The sequence below is a fragment of the Cololabis saira genome, chromosome 24 (genome assembly GCF_033807715.1).
Source record: "Cololabis saira isolate AMF1-May2022 chromosome 24, fColSai1.1, whole genome shotgun sequence".
NCBI lineage: Eukaryota > Metazoa > Chordata > Actinopteri > Beloniformes > Belonidae > Cololabis > Cololabis saira.
Genome location: NC_084610.1, coordinates 10,358,865 through 10,377,768, shown reverse-complemented (window position 1 = coordinate 10,377,768; position 18,904 = coordinate 10,358,865). Strand labels below are relative to the sequence as shown.

General features: G+C 46.3%; 1 protein-coding gene across 3 annotated transcripts in view; it reads left to right on the top strand.

The window, feature by feature from the left end:
• The window catches only part of LOC133424928 (A disintegrin and metalloproteinase with thrombospondin motifs 5), an 18,954-nt gene extending 549 nt beyond the window's left edge, over window positions 1–18,405 (top strand). The window contains exons 1-9 of one of the 3 annotated variants that reach the window (XM_061715513.1): window positions 1–638; window positions 8,464–8,596; window positions 8,847–9,014; window positions 9,518–9,801; window positions 11,364–11,547; window positions 12,843–13,018; window positions 13,087–13,262; window positions 14,988–15,354; window positions 15,455–15,643. The exon at window positions 1–638 is cut by the window's left edge and continues 549 nt beyond it. In XM_061715513.1, coding sequence (XP_061571497.1) covers window positions 1–638; window positions 8,464–8,596; window positions 8,847–9,014; window positions 9,518–9,801; window positions 11,364–11,547; window positions 12,843–13,018; window positions 13,087–13,262; window positions 14,988–15,354; window positions 15,455–15,508 — 2,180 coding nt within the window. In that variant the 3' untranslated portion in view covers window positions 15,509–15,643. Of the gene's footprint in view, window positions 639–8,463; window positions 8,597–8,846; window positions 9,015–9,517; window positions 9,802–11,363; window positions 11,548–12,842; window positions 13,019–13,086; window positions 13,263–14,987 lie in introns of all 3 variants that reach the window. The other 2 variants (XM_061715512.1, XM_061715514.1) reach the window with 2 other exon arrangements.
• The last annotated feature ends 499 nt before the right edge of the window (window positions 18,406–18,904 follow it).

Below are 18,904 nucleotides of genomic sequence, written 5' to 3'. Positions count from 1 at the left end.
GGGGCACGGTGGACTCCAGCCCGGAGTCCCTGGCCGTGCTGGACCTGTGCGGGGGCGGGCTGGAGGGCTTCTTCGCCGTCAACGGCTCCCGCTACTCCATCACGCCCATCGTCCGGGCGCGCGGACACGAGAGCGACGCGCGCGCGCTGCAGGACAAGGACGCGGAGCGCGCGCTCCACGTTTTCACGCGCGAGAGCTTCAGCTTCGAGGCTGCGGGGGAGGTGCGGGACAGCTGCGGGACGCGGGACGCGCGCCGAGGGCGCGGGGACGCGCGCAGGGAGCCGCGGCCAGACCCGCCGCCCGCGCGCCTCAGGAGGTCCGTGTCGCGCGCCAGGCACGTGGAGCTGCTGCTGGTGGCGGACGAGACCATGAGCAAGAAGTACGGGAAGGACCTGAAGCACTACCTGCTCACGCTGGCCGCCATCGCCTCCAAGCTGTACGGCCACGCCAGCATCGAGAACCCGGTGCGCCTGTCCGTGGTGAGGGTGGTGGCCGTCACGGACAAGGACAAGGGGCTCGACGTGTCCAAGAACGCGGCGCAGACGCTCAAGAGCTTCTGCAAGTGGCAGAACCAGCAGAACCCGCTGGACGACGACCACGAGCAGCACCACGACGCCGCCATCCTCTTCACCAGGCAGGTAAACAAAGTCCCCGGTGCGTCATGCGCAGCCAGCCGTGCGCTCTGCGCGCTGGCGCTGCTGCCCAGCCGCGTTCCCACGCAGGGGGGGTGGGAGGGCTACCGGCACCCTGGGGCCCTGCCAGGGGAGTGAAGTCACCCCACTTTGTTTTGATTGTGGTGGTCCACGCGGTGGCAGCTGGTTCACCGCAGCCACTTGGCGTGACGCGACTTGGGTGGTTTTACATGTGGTGATGAAAACAGCTGATGTGGCACAAATTTGGTTAGACTTTATATTTCCATATGAATCATTTACCCGTTTGAATCACCACAGATCATAAGTGAATATATATGTGGAACGGTAACTCACGATTCAATACTGTGGCGATATGTGGCCCACGATAACGATAATATCATGATATCTACGATATTCAATATATTGTAAGAAATTTCATTAACAATATATCACGATATCAGAATCAGAAAAAGGGTTTATTGCCAAGTTTTCACACAAGGAATTTGTTATGGTGATTGGTGCAACACAATACAATTATAAAAACAAATATATAAGAGATAAAATAAAATGTATAAACAATAAAATAAAATGTAGACCAGAAATGTACAAAATTAGGTTTTAAAGTGCCGGGTGAATCTGTACAAAAGTGACTTATGAACTTAGGATAGGTAAAATGTTTAGACAGAAATGTACAAATGAGGTTTATAAAGTGCCGGATATGAGTCTGTACAAATATACGTGACTTAATAAGAAAAAAATACCCATAAAAAGGAAAATGTCTGTAGTTATGCATTTATTCAATGCCAAAACTTCATAGAATGTACAAAGAAAGTGCATTTGTATAGAGCCTCACTGCCTCCTAGGCTTGTAAATGTACAGCTGGACAAATTGAAGTGCATGAACAATAGTGCGGTGACAACCGCGTAAATCCATTATGTGTGTTGTAATAAAATATCGATATTTGCCGTCAGTTTATCAATTATTTATTGCGACAGAGAGCGCAACAATATATTGCAATATCGATTTTTTTCCCCACCACTAATATATATATAAATGTATATATGACATCACGTATAGGCCTACATGTATATCGTATATATGTATATGTATATCGTTTGACAGAAAAGCAGACCCTTTAACTTTTATCTAAGCCAAAGAAACTTTTTCAAGCCATAATTTTAAGGTGAAAAAATTACATAGAGTGGCTTTAATATATGTATACAACACCAGCATGATTGAAACACCCATGGAGCTCTACTTCCTGTTTTTTTCTGGGTTGGCTCTCTTAATCTGCAGTTTCCCCTCCCAGTCCCCGAGCAGCCTTGGGGAGTCCGTGTGCTCGGCGCCATGCACGCACATTCTTCCCAGGATATGGAAGATCTTGAATCAGCTGCTGGATGCATTGCAGAAATATCTCACAATCCCCCTGACACTGCATTTCATTGAGCATTCATCACAGCTTTTTCACTCCTCTCTTCACTCTGTCTCTCGTCGCCTCCGTCTGCACATACTTTCCCCGTTACTTCTCCAGCGTCTGTCAGCCCGGCGCTGGGAGCTGCCTGTAGAATACATAAGCTGTCAGGAAAACAAACACATCCACCCTTTTAGGAGCCGTATCATTACTGAGACCACACTCATTTATCTCTTCTTTCACCACCCCCCACCCCCCGTAACCGCCCGGTCCAAAGCCACAGGGCAGCTGCAGATCTGCATGCATTCTTCACGTCTCTAGGTGTGGCTTCACGGTGGTTAACTGCAGTTGACGTGTCAGACAGCTTCACCTTGGACTGCGGTGTGCAGAAGTCATGCGAGGTCTTGTCTGGCCAAAAGGGCATGCACAAGTGCCGTTACCTCAGATCTGCCGGGCTCGTGCATCATTGGCAGGGCTCTCGTTGGCAAGGAGGCCGGTAGTGCATACCTGAGGTCAGCACGCTGGCAGTGTGGCACAGCTTCTGCGGGGGAATCCTTTGGCCGCTACACCTGCACGAGCCGGGCTGGGAGAGGTGGATCCTCAGTCTGGGCTCTGCAAGGTCAGGCAGGGATGGAAACAGCAGCTTTAACTCACAAAAATACCTTTTCCCACCCTGGCATCATCCATCCAGTCGGCCTTAGCCTCCAGTTCACATTTCCTTTTCATTCCCAGCAGCCTCGTCGGGCCCAGTTCCGCTCGGAAGAGTTACAGCGTGCAGCCAAAATCTAATCAGAGAGCAGTCGGCCTCATTAATGGACATTTTTACTGCCTCCACGCCAGCTTCCAAACGATCTCCCAGCACATAAATTGCATATCACCTGTCAGGCCGCATGTATTATTCATAAAGCCGTCTCCAGACCTTCGTTTCACCTGATACCGTTGAACCTGCGGGTCGCCTTGTAGATTTAACTTGTCACCAGAGGGGAGAAACGTCCCCACGCGGAGGAATATATCACATTCCTGATCGGTATCAGTCGGGTTTCTGCAGGGAAATGAGCATAATTAGGCTTAAATCTGGTCAGCATGCAGAAGGAGCACTTACCGACTCAGCTTTGGGGTCAAGCTCTTAACTTCTGGACCCTTCGGCTGCTAAAGGTCGTTATCAGGATTATAGCCTGTTGATCTGTTGACGGACAGGGCGGAGAGGGTTTGTTTACGTCTAAACACGCAGAGCGTCTCTACGTGAGCAGAGCTTTTAAGGCTAAGGTCTGGTGAGATCCATTGTTCCCACATGGGAGGGCGGCGCGAGTTCACTGGGCTGGAGGGGAACTCGGTCCAATTACTCCCGACACCCCGCGCTCTCGGGGAGCTGACCCATGCAGCGCCGTCGGCCGGTCCCATGCCAGACCCCGAGGGAAACAACGGGGACATTGAGGGGGACTCCTCTGAGTGTGTATCTGAGCATGTGGGAACTTCAAATGTTACGCATGATTGTGTCGTCGGGGGCTCGGCCGGAGGACAAAGCCCCACTGTGAGATGGACTCGTAGTCAAGAACCGCCTAAACCGAGACCAAAACACTACCGAGACCAGAGAGAATCAAGACCAAGACTAGTTCAGCTCAAGACCGAGACCAAAAACAAACCTAGTTATTTCATCATCTTGTGTGATTTGTAGAACATCAGCACCATCCTGGTTCAGCTGCTTAGTTTCCATATGGGCTTGTATTCAACTGCAGCTCAATAACACAGAGAAGTGGATGATGATGTTGAACTCACTATAAATGTTTTCATCAATCAGCTGAGATCAGATATGTGTGGCGACTGCACTACCGCTATTTCTACACTATTGGAGGATTGACTCCAGTGCTTTTAAGGATTGACACGACTATTGACTAGTCCCAAAGTCATCTAACAAAATAACCGGCATTCAACACCCCCCTCCACCTCAGAAAAGTATAATGAATAGTAAATGTTACTGATTTAAATTGTACTTAATTTATAGATGAAATGTGAATTTTTTATATTAAACATACAACAATTATCAACCAGAAATTGCATTATTTACCATTATAGTAGCCAGATTACACCATATATCAGCATCATTGAAATGGACCTGATGCTTAATCAATCACAACAATATGCAAATATTATTCAAAGGACAATTATGCCATATATTTATTCAAACGAGGCCGTTATAAACACAAAACTGTAATTAAATACAGACACACATGCAGATGCACCAATACATTAAATCAAATGCAAAATAAAAATAGTTTACAAAACTGTACATTAACAACAGGAAGAACTGCTGATCACCATATTCTGTCACCTTGGTGTCCAAGGGCATCTCAATTATCTGAGACCTGGTGAGACCGAGAGACCCGAGACCGAGACAAAGACCACAAAAAAGTGGACTTGAGAACTACAAGTCTACTATGAGATGGATGAAGTGTCAGTTTTATATAAGTTGGTGTAGTACCCACAGTGGCCACACGGGGCCAGAGTCCCAGCAGCCCTTGGTCAATGTTGACGGATTAAAGCAGTAACTTTAATCCTCTCCACATGGCCGTCACCTCCCGTCTCTCCGCGTCTTTACATCGGAGTGTACATTTCCCAGCTCTCGCCCCCGTCACAGTTGTTCGAAACTCTCCCGATATTTCACACGTGCGTTACTTCGTCTGGCGCATGTTGACAACCCGCAGACAGCTCCTGGATCCTAAACCCCCCGACGTCGGCCTCCGGCCTGTTCTTGGCCGGAGAACTGAGGCCCGCCCCGCAACAACACGCCCTTCACACCCAAGCGCACGGGCGGCTTTAGAGCCGGGCCCTGTTTGCAGTCATGTCTGACAGCTTCCCCCCGAACGCTCTCCGGAGGTTGTTTCATGTGCACGTATACATGAGAAATAACATTGATCCAACAGCGGGGGTCGTGACCTTCTTCCCCAACTGGGAAAAGTTGTGTAACCCAGTTATGCAACCAAGTATTCAATAGCTTTCAGATATCAGACATTTGACCCCTTGAAGAGTGTTTTTGCATGTTTGGCTTCACGCTGGTTTAGGAATAAGTTATGTTTACTAGCTAATAGCTCAGCATCGATACTCTGGGAAAGACAGAGTGGAGTGGTGTTGGTTAGTCTGCAAGTTCAAGCTACTAAACATGCAAACATGCTTCACATTTGAAGCCCGATTAGTTAGACGTAAGTTGCTTTCGTCAAGGAAGATTATGACTAAATATCGTCGTCAACGAACTAGGGCTGTGCGATTAATCGATTTTAAATCTAAATCGGATTTATTAATCAAGACGATGTTAAAAAAACATCTCTCTTTTTCATATAGCTGGAAAAGAAGAAGAGAGCTGGCTGCATTACAGACAGAGCTCGTCTAGTCATCTTTGTTTGGTCAAGAAAATTGTAAATGTTGTCACTTTACTAAACTCAAGGAGGATTTACAGTATCTTTCAATTGCACTTCATTCCCAAAAGGGACATTTTTTTGCTATTTTTATTTAAAAATAAAGATAAAATATTTGAAACAATTTATTCCATTGTCTTTTGTAGTTTTACCAAAAAAATCGAAATCAAAATCGAAAATCGGGTTTTCAGAGAAAGAAATCTGGATTTTATTTTTGTCCAAAATCGCCCAGCCCTACAACGAACCTTTATCACCTGAGGAAAACGAGTGCTGATCAAAATGCTAGTCGTGTGACGATAACGATAATTAAATATGTAATGCAATATCGTAGGCGAATAAAACCAAGACTAAAATGTATATTACAAAATAAAAGCTGCTAAAATGTGTCTTCATTTTCGTTGACCAAAACGAGACGAAATGTTCTAACAAAGATCCTTAACATCCATGTTTTCAGTAGTTTCCTCTGGTTTAGTTCTGCTGCTGGTGACGTTAGTCCTCAATCCCAGTCGCTGCAGATGGGAATCAGATCCAGAAGATGCAGCTGCAGGTTAGAGGCTGATGCCGTTAACGCAGAGCTCTAGGTTCACGTCAATACAATCTTTGACTTAAACTAGACTAAAATGGTCAATTTTGACTAAAATAAGACAAAAATGCTCAGACTTTTAATCGACTGAAACTTGACACGACTAAAAGGAGTATGAACGTGACTAAAACTAACAAAAACTAAAATGATAGCTTGACTCAAAGTCTAGACTCAAACTAAAATTGAAACAGGCTGGCAGAAACAACACTAGTTAGAAGCTGTTTTTTTGGAGTAAATGTGGACACTTTGCCATTGCATAACACCTGAGTGTCTTGTGAGGAACCATCAGAGCAGTGAAGCAGTCAGATACCCGTGTTGTCTCCCGTCTGGCCTGCTGTTGCTTTCATTGCTGGAATCAGTGGGTTTCACAACGTGAGCCGCCCTCTCCGGGCGAGGTGGAGTTCCCCCGTGTGTGTGTGTCTGGCTCCGTGTTTGTTTAACACCAGATTTCAAGTGCTCTCACACACACATAAGCACAATCGTCTCCTGACCTCTGCAGCCAGCTCGCCACCTGCTCCCGTGTTGTTTCTGCCAATATTTCTGTAACCCGTTGTTCTCCGGAGTTTCTTGTCTTTAATTTCCGCCGGCGACTGGTGGTGTTTTTGTTTCCCTCCCTCTCTCCTGCCTCCTCTCCCTCGCTCTCCTCCTGCTCTGGAAGCGAGCAGGTCTCAGCACAGAACCCCTGCAGATGTGGGTTTTCGGGTAACTTCAGGTATGACTCCCACGTCACCGTTCCACGGGAGATTCCCACATGAGAGACAAAACCGGAGACCGGGTGAAGGGATGAAGGGAAGAATAAGCGTTACAGTTTTCGGTTCTCAGACGAGTTTGGCTTTTAGTCGCGGTCCATGCGGTCAGAACCAGTTCTTGTGTGTCCAGCAGTCAGCTGGCGAGAGTGTTTGTTGATCCCTTGACTGTGCAGGTATGTTTTATACGCTTGGATGTCGTTACCTGTGTGTGTGGGATTTAGTGTGAGGTGTTTTTTGAGAGAGCCCAACACAAGCCAGCTTGTTCCAAACCGATCGGCCCAGAACGGGTAAACACCCCCCCCACCGAGCTTCTCACACGGCCCAGCAGGCCTGTCAGCACCACTTAGCGTGATCCATCCTCTGCCCGCGTGGTCCCATGCTCACATGCATGCATGTCTGCAGACGGCCATGCATCTGAAGCCTGTAGAGTGCATGTACGAGCATGCGCGGGGAGGCTCGTGCAGACACACGGGCGCTGATGTGTGATCGGTGGATCGATGCGGGCTCTGAGCTCTCAGCGAGGCCGGGCCGGGCCGCCCCGGGCCTCGTCTACGAGGACATGTGGGAATCAAACACGGATCGATGCCGGGGACATGCTGTGAGGCGGACAGGGGTTGGCGGGACGAGAGGCTGGAGGCGGGTTCTGGAAGCATCATTACAGCATTAACCCCAATGGCACTTAATAAAGATGCTGCAAACGTATATGTGTGTGTATATATATATATATATATATATATATATATATATATATATATATATATATTTATTTTACTTGTTTATATTTTAAATTACATTTTATTGGATTATTTTTCAGTTATTTTATTTTTTATATATGATGCACTGAATGGAGAGTACTTTTAATTTTGTTGTACATAAGTTATAATGACAATAAAGAACTATATATATATGTATATATATATATATATATATATATGTGTATATATATATATATATATATATATATATGTGTATATATATATATATATATATATATATATATATATATATATATATATATATATATATATATATATATACCGCATGTATTTGTTATTAAAACCACCCAAGTCCCGGGCAATTCAACATTATGTGTTAGATTTGCATTATTTCAACTTAAAGGGGACCTATTATGGCATCTAATTCTTATTTTAAACAGGCCTTGAATGTCTTAAAAACAAGCTTTTTATTGTTTTTGCTAAATAAATTAGAAATTCAGCCTCTGAGCCATGTCTTTATCTTCCCATTCTCTAACCTCATTATCTATGCAGGATTCTGAGTGGGCGGGGCTATGATAATGAGGCTTTGTGCTGATTGGCTGCCTGAATGACGCGATACACCGCTACGAAAAAATGGCGGAAGCTCCGGCCGGCAGAGTTAGTTGTGGGCGTGGTTTCACACTTCGAAGGCCAAACTATGTAAATCTCATTTTCGTTATGTAACGAAAGGGAGCAGAATCTGAACGGCTCGTAGATCCACATCACACTGGATGGATCATCCGGGGGCGGCTGTACAGACACTGCAGAATTTGGTTGCTTTCCTCCTTCTCTGAGTTGGCAGACTTAGGGGAGACCACTTTATATATGTTAAAGCAAGAAAAAACGTGTTTTTCATAATAGGTCCCCTTTAAAAACAGGAAAACCTAAGTAACTAATCTTAACATGGTGTTCCCTCCGTGCAGGACCTGTGCGGCCACCACTCCTGCGACACCCTGGGCATGGCCGACGTCGGCACCATCTGCTCCCCAGAGAGAAGCTGCGCCGTCATCGAGGACGACGGCCTTCACGCCGCCTTCACCGTCGCGCACGAGATAGGTACGCATCGCCGTGGAAACGCAGATACAGCAACAAGATCACGCCAGGGCATGCACTTGTCAACATCTCAGACTAGAATCACGTCATAACCCGAGCATTCGGGTTGTTTTCCTTCCTCATTCTTGGAGCATATTCGAGACAAGTCCTGTCATTTCTTGTGTTACTGAACTTCTGAGGGAAACTATTCACACCCGTCCAAGTTTTCAACACTTTCTGATGTTAGTTTATCTCCAACATTCTCCGATCCCAGGTCACCTGCTCGGCTTGTCCCACGACGACTCCAAGTTCTGCGAGGAGCGCTTCGGGGTGAACAGCGACAAGCGGCTCATGTCCTCCATCCTCACCTCCATCGACGCCTCCAAACCCTGGAGCCGCTGCACCTCGGCGACCATCACCGACTTCTTCGACGACGGCAACGGTGAGCATCTCTCCCAGGCTGCACCTCTGTATTTGACTGGTAAAACAAATGCATCACCCCCCGTTTGCAGCCTCACTGACTGCAGTGCAGCCAGAGATCAGTCGTACCCTGTGCCCCAGTTTAATCACTCTCGACAGCTAAAAACCACCATATTTGCCATTCTACTCAGCAAATTCATGGCTTTTGGCAAAGGTCATAAACCAACATGGTCACGTCAGGCTTGACAGTATCTGCTGCCGCGGCACTTTTAGTGTTTTTTAGTGAAGCAGGCCTGGTGGCTCGGGAGTCTGTACGCTGCAGATTCTTCAAGAGTGAATATGTTTGGTGTGTTAGATCATTTCTCTGCAAATAACAGGCCTCCGAGGTTGTAAAACGGTCCTATGTTCAGCGACGGGTACACGAGGAAGGATTTAAAGAGACAGGAGCAAAAACGAAGTGTTTTTCTCTTTACATTTAAGCATGGAAACTCAATGTCCTCTTCCTTCCTTTCTTCCCCCGGACAGCCGACTGCCTTCTGGACTCGCCGCGCCAGCCGCTGCTCGGCCCGGAGGAGCTGCCGGGCCAGAGCTACGACGCCGTGCGCCAGTGTCGCCTGGCCTTCGGGCCGGAGTACACCGTGTGCCCCGGCATGGACGTGTGCTCGCGGCTGTGGTGCGCCGTCATCCGCCAGGGCCAGATGGTTTGCCTGACCAAGAAGCTGCCGGCCGTGGAGGGCACGCCGTGCGGGAAGGGACGCATCTGCCTGCAAGGGAAGTGCGTGGATAAAACCCGCAAGAAGCACTACTCCGTAAGTCGTACAGATATCAGAGACTAGATGTCTTTATGAGTCTCTGTGACTTGTTCTGCCTTGTTTGTCCCACTTCTGGGTTGGGAAGCCTTCTCTGTGGTTCCTTTTGGCTTTGAGCAGTCGAGGGCTCATATTTGTTCTTGGCAGGGTTCGTGCACAGTTTGAATATCAGAGGAGGAAACGAGTCGAGCAAAGTTTGGAAAAGAAAAAGGCAGAAAAGAATATTTCCTTTCTGTTTATGTGTCACATGCCGCTCGTTGGGTTTAACTCGGTGCTTGGCAGGCGGCGGCTGCTCGGGACCTCACGTTTCACCCCCCCCGTTCCAGATCTGAAGAGCTTGTTGTCGCCCTGCAAGCTCACACATGCAGATTAGGTCTCTTTAACAGTGGAAAGATGATGTTTCAGGAAGAATCTGATGTTTCCAAAGAGAAGTTTTGCAGGATTTGAGAATTGCAACTTCAAAAAGAGTTGTTTTTTTAATTTAATCACCGATGAGTCACCGGCCAAGTTGGAAAAATACATAAAAATAAGTCTATTACCTAAAGAATTTCATTCAGTCTGATCCTAAGGGGAGCCATGTGAGCGTTAAACGGGCTGAGTGGTTATAAAAAGACGTTTTTTCGTGTCACATGATGGTAGCGTTCTTCTTTTCCACACTTCAATGAATACCACATTTTCTCCATCAGAGTGCTCTCCAGCGACACGTGGCTTGGCCGTCAGCTTCTGCAGCTTCCAGCATGTCTGATGAGCACTAATTGTCCCCCTCCATCGTGTGCAAGCCGTTTTAATATTTAACAGCTAGACTGGATATGTGTTGCAGATATCCGCAATGCAATTCTTCCTAGTCAAAAAGAGCATTTCAGATATCTACAATTACATTCTTCCTATCCACAATTGTCATTTCAGATATCAACAACGTCATTCTGCCTGGGACAAATGACGCCACTTTTGCCATTCATGTGTATGAGGTTTCTAATTACAGATATCTACAATTCAGTTGCAGATATCCGCAATGTGAATTACGGATATCTGCAACTGAATTACGACTAGCTGTAATTCCAGGTTCAGATATCTACATTTAATTCACACTAGTCATAATTCCTGTTCAAGATATCTTTAATTCCCCTCAATTCGAGATATCTACATTGTCCTTTTTAGATATCTTGTGCTTTTTATTATTTGACCTCTTTTCATTTTATTCGTTATTTACGGTTTAATTGTGTCTTTCTGCTTTTAATGTTGATGTAAAGCACTTTGAATTACCTTGTGCTGAATTGTGCTATACAAATAAACTTGCCTTGCCTATCTTAAATTAAGTTTTGACTAGTCAGAACAAAGTTGGAGATATCTTGAACTAGAATTCTTACCAGTCACAATGTAATTATGACTAGTCAAAATGCAGTTGTAGATATCTGCAATGTTAATTCCGGATAGTCAAACTGAGCCATTAAATGTTAAAACGGCTTGCCATACCATCGTCTCCTTTTCTCCCGCTTCCTGGTTCTCCGTCTCTTCTGCCAATGCTGATCTCTCTCTCATCCTCCCTGTCCTCCCCCCCCCAGGCGTCCAACCACGGCAGCTGGAGCTCCTGGGGCCCGTGGGGCCCGTGCTCCAGGTCCTGCGGGGGCGGGGTTCAGTTCGCCCAGCGGCTGTGCAACAACCCGCCGCCGCGGAACAACGGGCGCTACTGCACCGGGAAGAGGGCCATCTACCGCTCCTGCAGCGTGGCGCCGTGCCCGCCGTCAAGTAAGCAAAGAGGATGCATGACATGACCCCCAGCCATACCTGTCAAGTTTTGGATTTCAAAATACGGGACATTTTCCACCAGCCCAACCGAGATCCAGTATCTTACATTTTAAGACAGGTTTACAACACATCTAAAATATCTACCTGTCAAACATTTATAAACTACAATTATGTTTAAATTAAAAATTCCCCACGGTAAGAATTTGTCATCTCCCAGTAAAAACGATAATTCCCCGTTGATGACGTTTTTGTGTAAAGCTGATTTATGGTTCTGCGTTAAATCGACGCACAACGTACGTGAAGGAAGGAAGGAAGGAAGGAAGGAAGGAAGGAAGGAAGGAAGGAAGGAAGGAAGGAAGGAAGGAAGGAAGGAAGGAAGGAAGGAAGGAAGGAAGGAAGGAAGGAAGGAAGGAAGGAAGGAAGGAAGGAAGGAAGGGAGGGAGGGAGGGAGGGAGGGAGGGAGGGAGGCAGGGAGGAAGGAAGGAAGGAAGGAAGGAAGGAAGGAAGGTGGAAGGAAGAATGAAAAGAAGGAAGGAAGAATGAAAAGAAGGAAAGAAAGAAGGAAGGAAGAATGAAAAGAAGGAAAGAAAATAAGGAAGGGAGGATGGGAGAAAAGGAAGGAAGGAAGGAAGGAAGGAAGGAAGGAAGGGAGGAAGGAAGGAAGGAAGGGAGGAAGGGAAGAGCAGGAGGAAATAAGGGAAAAAAGAAGGAAAGAAAGAAGGAGAGAGCAGGAGGAAGGAAGGAAGGGAAGAAGGAAGGGAGAAAAGAGGAAGGGAAGAAGGAAGGGAGAAAAGAGGAAGGGAGAAAAGAGGAAGGGAAGAAGGAAGGAAGGAAGGAAACGAGCCTGAAAGAAAGAAAGAAAGAAAGAAAGAAAGAAAGAAAGAAAGAAAGAAAGAAAGAAAGAAAGAAAGGATAAATTCCCGTTGATGACGTTTTTGTGTAACAAACATGGCGGAAGGCGGATCTGAGAGCGAGGAGCTATTGTTATCGGGATAAATGCCAGAAATAATCGTGATACATTTTTTTGTCCTTATCGGCCACTGAAAATGCTGTGGACATTCCTATGTCTGTAATTCTTATAATAGAGCCTAAATGAAAACACAAAAGGGAATTAAAGCACATTTATGTATTTTAAATATTTTCAGTTTATATATACATTGATTGTCTTCACTCATGTGGCCCTCTCGCATTTACTAACTGACATCGGTCCTTCCCCCTTGAGAGACACTAACACAAAAACAACACTACCTGCAACAGACGCGTTCATCTCCCTTTTGTGTTGGAATCTTCTCCAGGTAAGAGTTTCCGGCAGGAGCAGTGCGAGGTCCGCAACGGCCCCCAGACGGATCCTAAAGGGGTGAAGACCTTCGTGGAGTGGGTGCCCAAGTACGCGGGCGTGCTCCCCAAAGACGTGTGCAAGCTGACGTGCAGAGCCAAGGGGACGGGCTACTACGTGGTGTTCTCCCATCGGGTGAGTAGATGGCTCAGCTGAGGTGGGGCGTGTTGACGGACGGAGCAGTGATGGAGGCTTGTGCTCAGGTGGTGGACGGGACGGAGTGCCGGCCGTACAGCAGCTCGGTGTGCGTGAAAGGGAAGTGCGTCCGGACCGGCTGCGACGCCATCATCGGCTCCAAGCTCCAGTTCGACAAGTGCGGCATATGTGGAGGCGACAGCACAGGATGTATCCGGGTGGTGGGGAACTTCACCAAGAAGAGGTGAGGAAAGCTTCAGCCCGTGATATACAGTGGGGCAAAAAAGTACTTAGTCAGCCACCAATTGTGCAAGTTCTCCCGCTTAAAAAGATGAGAGAGGTCTGTAATTTTCATCATAGGTAACTTCAACTATGAGAGACAGAATGGGGGGAAAGAATCCAGGTAATCACATTGTAGGATTTTGATTGAATTAATTGGTAAATTCCTCAGTAAAATAAGTATTTGGTCACCTACAAACGAGCAAGATTTCTGGCTTTTACAGACCGGTAACTTCTTCTTTAAGAGGCTCCTCTGTCCTCCACTCGTTACCTGTATTAATGGCACCTGTTTTAACTTGTTATCAGTATAAAATACACCTGTTTTAACTGGTTATCAGTATAAAATACACCTGTTTTAACTTGTTATCAGTATAAAAGACACCTGTTTTAACTGGTTATCAGTATCAAAGACACCTGTCCACAACCTCAAACAATCTATGGCCAAGACCAAAGAGCTGTGAAAGGACGTGAGAAACAAAACTGTAGACCTGCACCAGGCTGGGAAAACTGAATCTGCAATAGGTAAGCAGCTTGGTGTGAAGAAATCAACTGTGGGAACAATTATTAGAAAATGGAAGACATACAAGACACTGATAATCTCCCTACATCTGGGGCTCCACACAAGATCTCACCCCGTGAGGTAAAAATGATCACAAGAACAGTGAGTAAAGATCCCAGAACCACATGGGGGACCTAGTGAATGACCTGCAGAGAGCTGGGACCAAAGTAACAAAGGCTACCATCAATAACACACTACGATCAGGGACTCAGATCCTGCAGTGCCAGACCTGTCTCCCTGCTCAAGCCAGTACATGTCCAGGCCCGTCTGAAGTTTGCTAGAGAGCATTTGGATGATGCAGAAGAGGATTGGGAGAATGTTATATATGGTCAGATGAAACCAAAATAGAACTTTTTGGTAGAAACACAACTTGTTGTGTTTGGAGGAGAAAGAAAGCTGAGTTGCATCCAAAGAACACCAAACCTATTGTGAAGCACGGGGGTGGAAACATCATGCTTTGGGGATGTTTTTCTGCAAAGGGACCAGGACAACTGATCCGTGTGAGGGAAAGAATGAATGGGGCCATGTATCGTGAGATTTTGAGTGAAAACTTCCTTCCAGCAAGGGCATTGAAGATGAAACGTGGCTGGGTCTTTCAGCATGACAATGATCCAAACACATCGCCCGGGCAACGAAGGAATGGCTTCCTAAGAAACATTTCAAGGTCCAGGAGTGGCCTAGCCAGTCTCCAGATCTCAACCCCATAGAAAATCTTTGTTTCCCAGTGACAGCCCCAAAACATCACTGCTCTAGAGGAGATCTGCATGGAGGAACGGACCAAAATACCAGCAACAGTGTGTGGAAACCTTGTTACAGAAAACGTTTGACCTCTGTCATTGCCAACAAAGGGTAAATAACAAAGTATTGTGACCAAATACCTATTTTCCACTATAATTTGCAAATATATTATTTAAAATTCAGACAATGTGATTTTCTGTGGGTTTTTTTTTTCTTTTTCATTTTGTCTCTCATAGTTGAAGTTACCTATGATGAAAATTACAGTCCTCTCTCATCTTTTTAAGTGTGAGAACTTGCACAACTGGTGCCTGACTAAATACTTTTTTGCCCCACTGTAAAACCCCTCCGTCAGCTGTTGTAGGTACTGATCACCACTTCCTCCTCTCCCAACAGCAAGGGTTACACCGATGTGGTGAAGATCCCCGCCGGCTCCACCCACATCAAGGTTCGTCAGCACAAGGCCAAGGATGAGACCCGCTACACGGCCTACCTGGCCCTGCGGCGGCCCAGCGGCGAGTACCTCCTGAACGGGAAGTTCATGATCTCCACCTCCGAGACCATCATCCCCCTCAACGGTTCGCTGCTCAACTACAGCGGCTGGAGTCAGCGGGACGAGTCCATCCACAGCATGGGCCCGGCGGCCCTGCAGGAACCCATGGTGGTCCAGATCCTCGCCACCGACGCCAAGAAGCCTCTGGATGTCCGTTACAGCTTCTTCATGCCGAGGCGGAGCGCTGCACCGCAGCCGCCGGTGCTAAAGGTAGCCGCTTCACAGGGCACCACCACCACATCCACCACAATATCCACCACCGCATCAACCACCACTACATCTCCCTCTACGCTCCCGGTTCTGATCACAGGGGCACCGACGGCTCCAGGGCCCTCCACCCCGACCCCGGGACCTCAGTGGGTAACCGGAGCGTGGATGACATGCTCCAGGACTTGTGACACCGGCTGGCAGAGCCGGACGGTGCAGTGCAAGGACCGGGAGGGGAAACTGTCCAAGGGCTGCGTCCTGGGCGCTCGGCCCTCCGCCTTCAAGCACTGCCTGGCCAAGAAGTGCTGAGGCGGCAGGTGAGGACAGGAAGCGGCTCCGCAGGAGAAACTCTCACCCGTAGGTCTGAAGGATGTAGGACCATCAACCAACGAACCAATGAGACGTAGAACTTTAAACAGTGAATGTCTAACGATAACACAAAGAGACTTAGAGACATGGATGTACCTGACTATAACCCAGAGGACTGACCTGGGATCAGAGTAGCTATGCAGAGCACAAGCTGAACCACGGCTCATCACCACACGGACAGTAACTGATTGTCTTTACTCAAGCTTCCCAACCCGGGAGGGTTCATGAGTGTTTCTATGCCTCTGTGTGCTTGTCGTCTTTGTCTTTTGTCGTGAATGTCTCAGAGACAAGATCCCCAACAATGGGAAGCACTCCAAGGTCCTCATTTTCGTCTGCATGGTAGCCCCCGTCCCAAGGGACACCCACTCACTGCATCACGCACAATCTCTGTAGCGATCTCACTTAGGCATAGCTAAGGGAAATCTTTTTGCAATAATTTAAATTCCATCAAATTGTGGTTTCCCAATTTCCAATTGATGATCAGTGTGAGATATGTGGCTAAAAGTGATCAAGACCCCCCTAGTGTTGGTTTGACTGTTGTATTTGATCCAAAACTGCGAGGAAGGAGGAAGACTTGATCATAAACTGTGGTGAGCTGGATGTTGGGAGCATCCATGCAGCCACAGCGGAGGTTCACCTGAACCTGGGAACCCCAATCATCAGGCGCACCATCATCCGCCTCCGTATACGTGACGGGGAACATCTCTGCAATCATGTTCTCCCTCCTCTCAGATCTCTTAATAAGACAAAAAAAAGTCATCAGATTTAGCACAAATCCCTTTTCCTCGCCATAACACGCAAATAGTGCTGAATAAAGTATTTACAGTACTTTTATTTCCCCCCCAAAAGTAACTGAAGATGTGACAAGCCACAAGAGAGTTCATCCACGAAGGCACATTAGTGTAGAAACAGAGGGACGACGCGAGGGGACTGAAACCGACAAAGGGGCTCGCAGAGATTTCAGACGACTCACAGGTCTGGGGCGACGCTTGTGTCTGAACGTTTAAATCATAAATGTGTTGCTTTTTGTTGTCCAGATCGTTAAGTGTCAAGCTCATTTACACGTGTCAATCATTTGCTGGTGCCGGGAGGACTGTCATATGTTTTGTGTGTGTGTGTGCATGTATGTGTGTGTGTGTGTGTGTGTGTGTGTGTTTTATATCTGTAGGAGACAGTGCTAATATGACAATATGTGCCCTGGATACTCGCAACGACGGCTAAAGTCATTATTTTCCTTCTGCGGTTCAGTTCTTTCTGCATTCGTTTACTTGTTTTCCATCTCGTATTTACAAAGTGTCCCACTGACGGTCGGAGTTGGCCTCGAAACGTAAACTTTAATTGTGCCAGAAAAATGATCCACTGAGTCAGGGATGAAGTCACATCTGGTGAAGGAGTTTGAAGGCCCGGCTCACTCCACAGAGCAGAAACTTTTAATTCAATTAAAGTTTCTGTGGTAATTGGCAGTAAAGTGAAGTCTCTGATTAAAAAGAAATCCTTGCCTTTTCTGTATTTGTTTCAACCACTCATGGTTCCTTCAACGAGTAACAAACGACAGAGACATCTTGAAAATCACATTTCAAAAGTACTAACACATCTCAGAAAAGCAAAATAAAAATACTTTTTAAAGCCACTCTATGTAGTAATTCCACTTCTGACCACATGGGGGTGTTTAGTTCTGCAGTGTTGGGAAAAGAGCCACAAACAAATTTGTAAAGGCTGGGAACGGTTCCAGGAGGAGCTGGAAGACTGCGGAGCAAGTGGAGGTCCCCTGTAATCTGGAAACGTGAGTTTCCTTTCATAAGTGGATGGAGTTAAGTAGCATTGGGCGGGGGGGGCATGTATTTCTGTTTTGGGTTGGAGATATACTTGATTGTGTCTCATGCCGGCATTGTCATTTACATTTTCTCATGTTACGCTGCCCCATGTGGTCCGATGTAGCATTGCTACAATACTCTTTTTCTGTTCTGTTAATGATGAATGAGAAATATCTTTTCTGTCTTCTGTGTGTCTCAGACGGAAAGAAAATATGATCTTTAACGGAAGTGAATGAACCCTCTGAAGTCCTCCACCCACATTCACAACCTTTATTTCATGTGAATAAAGGAGAAATGCTTCTTTTCGAGGCGACATACTTGTATGAAAGTCCATTTTTTTCATGCAACGACATTACCTCAGCTGTTGTGGATAATTACGTAAATGACATATCTAATGGACTTTCCTGTAATTGTGTTCAAATATCTGCCGCTCATTACTCCTTCCTGCGTGGTGAACCTCGCCCATGTGGCTCGGCGGAGGGCAGCGTACCACCCACAACTCTCTTCACACATGCAGATTTATTGACTGAACGCAGCAAATTGATCTGTCGTGTATTTGCTAGCATGAGTGTAAACAGACACACTGAATCCATCCAACATTTACACAGTCACGCCGCTTTTCTGACACTCTGCAGACACGAAACTGACTCTTCCAGTCACGAAACCCCTCTCGCTGAACGACAGAAACGCAGCACTGAACTTGTAATTTATTGTTTGTACAACTGGTATGTGAATAAAAAAAAAAAATCAATGAGATGAGGTTTATTTATTATAGTAATTTTGTATCAAATTACTATTTAACTTAGGAATTTGACTGTGCTGAATCACTCCTATGTAAGAATATAGTGTTTTTCTTTTGTAGTCATCCATATGAATATATGTATATAAAATCTATATATTTAAACATCCTTGTCCACGTGTCTTTGCATTCATCCTGATGTTATCCGTTACTGATTATACCTCATTTCAACTGTTCCTGAGGAGACACTATCTTCATTTCTGCTCTGAAAGGTTGGTCAGATGTGATATAGGTTAACTTTATTTGGGCAAAACAACACAAAAGCCAATAAAACTTGAATATAATGAGATTTAAATTGGGCTCAACAATGTAAAACACAGTCAGTTTCATTTACAGGTGCAGTAAATTGTTTCTGAATGACAGTTGCAGATGGGTGGATGAAGACGTACTCAGTTAATGAGTCAAAGTGATAATAGTTCCACTTTTTTTTTTTTTTTTTTTAAAGATTTTTTGGGCTCTAGTGGCCCTTTATTGAAGATGCAGACTGGAAAGGGGTAGAGAGAGAGAATGGGGATGACACGCAGCAAAGGTGCGCAGGCTGGGATTCTAACCTGCGACCGCTGCAGGAGGA